The 4,292-nt window shown below is 49.7% G+C and overlaps 1 protein-coding gene across 1 annotated transcript in view; it reads right to left on the bottom strand.

The window, feature by feature from the left end:
• Positions 1-1,080: 1,080 nt before the first annotated feature.
• GGA2 (golgi-associated, gamma adaptin ear containing, ARF binding protein 2) overlaps positions 1,081-4,292 on the bottom strand; it is a 57,648-nt gene continuing 54,436 nt past the window's right edge. Inside the window, exons 16-18 of the mRNA XM_015564062.1 lie at positions 3,118-3,228; positions 2,469-2,610; positions 1,081-2,066 (exon numbers count right to left, since the gene is read on the bottom strand). Coding sequence (XP_015419548.1) covers positions 2,500-2,610; positions 3,118-3,228 — 222 coding nt within the window. The 3' untranslated portion in view covers positions 1,081-2,066; positions 2,469-2,499. The remainder of the gene's footprint in view (positions 2,067-2,468; positions 2,611-3,117; positions 3,229-4,292) is intronic.

Below are 4,292 nucleotides of genomic sequence, written 5' to 3'. Positions count from 1 at the left end.
CAGATAGGTGCTTTCAAATAGAAAATGTAGTCCTGGCCAGTGGGTCTCAGTGGTTAGTGTCAGCCCACTCACCAAAGGGTCACAGTTCCATTCCTGGTCAAGGGCTCACACCTGGGTTGCAGGTTCATTCTCCAGTCCCATTTGGGGTGCGTGGGAGAGGCAACCAACTGATGTGTCTCTCTCACACTGATGTTTCTCCCCCTCCCCCCCTGGGCCCTTTCACTCTATCTAAAAACAATGGAAAAATATCTTCCAGTGAGTATTTAAAAACAAATAGTAAAAAGAAAATATAGGTGGAAACAGGGAGGAGGTTGGGTTCCATTCAAAACATTTGGAGTTTGAGGCAATAGTGGAACCTCCAGGTAGAGATCCACTGCTGGCTTGAAACATGGGTCTGAGGTCAGCAAGAAGGCGGAAGCTTGAGACAGAGGTCTAGGACCCTCTAGAGGTGAACTGCCCACAGTGCTTAGAAAAGAGCTGAGGACTGAACCCTGGGGAAACACCCAGGGACAGAATACAACAGTCAGAGGCAGGTCAACAACTGGAGTGAGCAGGATCCCAGGAGTTCAGGACAGGGAAATACTGGCCCCTCCACCAGAGAATATGGACTTTTCTCCCCCCCACTAGAACAGAAGACGCAGAAGGGTAGGGACTCTGATGCTGCCGTATCCGCAGGGCCTACAACAGTGTCTGCCTCATAGTAGCTGGTCAAATACTTGAGTGAATAAGAGGATAAGGATTGAGCTTTAAGTGGTCACTGAACTTGGTAACTAGAAGGCACTGACAACAAACCAGGGCCATATTCAGGACCGCCATCACCCCCCACCCCTTATTCTGTCCACCACCACCTAAGCAGGTCACCACTGCAGAAGACAGAGACAGTCAGACACACAAGTTCACCTCAGACGATGTCTCACTCACACACTTTGGTGGCAGTTCTTCCTAGGCTGACACTGTCACTACAGACTGTGACATAGCGAGTCTATAAAAGCCACACCGAGCATGTGAGCATAAAAGTAACGTTAGATTAAAATGGACCTTACGTGCGTTATGCCAAATAAAGAATCACCCCATCATTTATGTTTTATGAGTTTTCTCATATGCTTAAAAATTAGCATGCCTTGATCTTTTATAGCACCTTTCCCCACCAATCAGTGTTGGCAGATTTCCAGCTAGATGTAGACGGTGAAAGATCAGCCTGTGGAGTGCTGCGTTTTGTGATAAACAGCCCCAAACGGAGCCTTGCAGTTTCTGAGGTAGAATCCTGCCCACACCGGTGAGCTGCTGGGACTTCAGTCCTTCCCCAGGCCATCAGCAGGGTCAGCTTTCTTCGCCCACCAACCAGACCACGCAGGACTTGTAAATCAAGCACAGAGTGGGTGCTCAGTATTCATTATACACCTGGATTTTCCTTTGAACTGTGAATGTAACAAAAATCCACACCTCTTTCCAGCACTGTTCAGACCCAGGGGCTTGTGTCTTCACTGAAGGACTGAGGTCCTGATCCCTCATGAAGTCTTCCTTCCGTCCTCAATAGAGGCCAGTTCCCTTTGGGCCGATCTTCTCTGAATGCAATGGGCTTTGCACCTCCTACTTACTCAAAACTTCACAAAGTATATTTGCTACACAGGTATTTATTCAATGACTTTCTGTATTTAGCCACCACTTAAATCACTGCTAAGCTCTTTTCATATCTATTTGCTCACAGTTCATCTTGGGTTGCAAAGGCAACAGACGAGGGGGAGCCTGCTAACTGCAATTGACAATGACTGGCACTGTGTCACACAGGCTCTGAGTACCTGCCTGTGAAGACAGGATGGAGATGAGGGTCCTGAGTAAGGGCCGACAGGCTGCACAACCCTTGGAACCTACAGCCGGAATAAGGCCTGGGATCTGCGTTCCCCTCTGCCCTGAGGCCCAGCTGTGGGTGATTCTAAGGCACAGTGGTGAAGAACATGATTGGCCCATCAGTGTGGTCCTCTGGTCCGTGCAGCCTCTTGCCTGGAAAACAGTGCGACAAGCATTCCATTTAGAAGATCTTCCGGAACACGTGCCAGCAGCATTCTCTAGTGGAAATGGAGGCAGGTCTCTCTTGAAAGAGTGCCCCAGAAGACACTCTCTGCCCCAAGACCCACTAGGTCCCTTTTAAGGTCCCAGAGAGCAGCAACCTGGGAGCAACAAGACTTTCAAAGGCTGACAAGGCACAGAGTGGATGAGTGAAAAGGTAATACATGAGAACAATAGCTTTGGCTATAAAACATCCCACCTGAGGCTGGGAGATCAGTGTCCAAACATACAGAAACAGATATGCTCGTAGCAGGTGTGAATGTAACAAAAATCCACACACACACACTACAAAACAAGCCAGAAACTGGCATGTGGAGCCTGCATCAGGGCAGCACTCCTGGCACTCTGCACTCAGTCACTGTGATCAGTCCCATCGAGACAGCTCAAGGAACACTGCCTACACTTGAATGGCAGGGTGTGTCTTGAGAAAAGTTAGGCTGCACCCAAGACTGCCAGGTCTGGAAAGTCTTTCACTTCTCCAACTTCGCTGAAAGGCTGTCCACCCTGGTTGAATGTCAGCTTATACCGTAACCGGATTGGCTCCTGGGCAAAGATAGAAGATAAATTAGTGAGGAGCAGCACGAAGTAAAAGCCTTTCCCATGCAGTAGTCACCAAGCAACAGTGCATGCCTGTTAACTGAGGCTTCACACCGTGACAGGACACCCGGGCCTAGACCCCTGGGGACTACAAACAGGGGAGCCAGGTCCACAGCCTGGGATTCAAGTCCTTTGTCCCACACTTGTGCAATCCTGAGCTGAACCACTGCTAAGAGACCAGCTGAGGACGACAGACAGGTCTCACCCTTTCAGAGGACTCCATGTAATAGGAGAGTTTGTCACTTCCTCGGTTCCCAGCCATGACGATCTGGTCACGGGGCTTCTTTCAGTAAGCCCCAAAGGAAAACACACACTAGCAGGGACAGCCCGCCACCACTCCCCACCACCCAGAGGCCTCAGAGGAAGACTGCAACAGGCCTCTCTCCACCTACCACGCTGCCACCCTACCGTTCAGGGCCCCACCTCCCTGCTGTTAAGGACACCGGAGCATACTTTGTGTGGATTGTCAAGCAGCAGCATCTGAGAGATCACGGCTGGAGGCATTAGAGGACTGAACGCTGGGAGCTGGGAGCTGGATGCCGGCTGCAGTTTCACTCTCATTGACTATGAGGATGGGGGAGAGCCAACATGCAACTCATTTCTAGTAAATGACAGCTTTAATAAGACGATCAGGTGAACAGAGAGCCTGACCTGCACCCCACCAACTAATGACAGGATTCAAAAGACGGTTCCTCCCACACACAGAATGTGTCTGACGTGTGTGTCGGTCCTTGGCTTCTGAGAGGCACATGCAGAGCCAGGGCACATCTTGAGTTGAACTCCAACTCCGGCTCTCACTAGCTCTAGCACGTTGGGTAAATATTTAACCTTAGAATGATAATTTATAAAACAGAAGTAACAATAACACGTGCCCCACATGATCACCATGAGGATTAGAAAGTCGATCTTGGGCCCTAGCTGGTTTGACTCAGTGGATAGAGCATCGACCTGTGGACTGAAGGCTCCCGGGTTTGATTCCAGTCAAGGGCATGTACCTTGGTTGCAGGCTCGACCCCCAGCTCAGGTGGGGGCCTCTGCAGGAGGCAACCTATCGATCTCTCCACATCGATGGTTTTTCTTTCTTCTTCTCCCCCTCCCCGCCCCCCCAATTCCATTCTCTGTAAAAATCAATGGAAAAATATCCTCTGGTGGTGAGGATTGCAACAAAAAAAATGTGCGGGATGAGGGGGATACAAAATCCCAGCTGGTGTTGCTCAGTTGGTTGAGCATCACCCCATGCACCAGGAGGTCACCAGTTCAATTTGCCGGTCAGGGCACATACTTGGCTTGAGGGCTGGATCCCCAGTAGGGTGCATGCAGGAGGCAACTGATCAGCTGATCCATGTTTCCCTGTCATGGATGTTTCTCTCTTTCTCTCCCCCTCCCTCCACTCTCTCTAAAAATCAATGGGAAAATTTCCTCAGGTGAGGATTAACAACAAAAAGGAATAGCTCAGCCCCCACATCTGTGCGTCAAAAATTTCAAACACCATGCTTGGTACAACCTACCTGCTAAACTGAAGGAAAAACCAGCTGATATCCCCTACTGTAGAAGTTGTCTCATAGATTTATAAAATTCCAAACCCCAAAGGAAGGGTAGGGATCATTGCATTTGGGCTTTCTCGTTTC

Source organism: Myotis davidii, unplaced genomic scaffold, assembly GCF_000327345.1.
Source record: "Myotis davidii unplaced genomic scaffold, ASM32734v1 scaffold150, whole genome shotgun sequence".
Classification (NCBI taxonomy): domain Eukaryota; kingdom Metazoa; phylum Chordata; class Mammalia; order Chiroptera; family Vespertilionidae; genus Myotis; species Myotis davidii.
The sequence above is the reverse complement of the archived record's forward strand: the minus strand, read 5'-3'. Positions and strand labels throughout refer to the sequence as shown.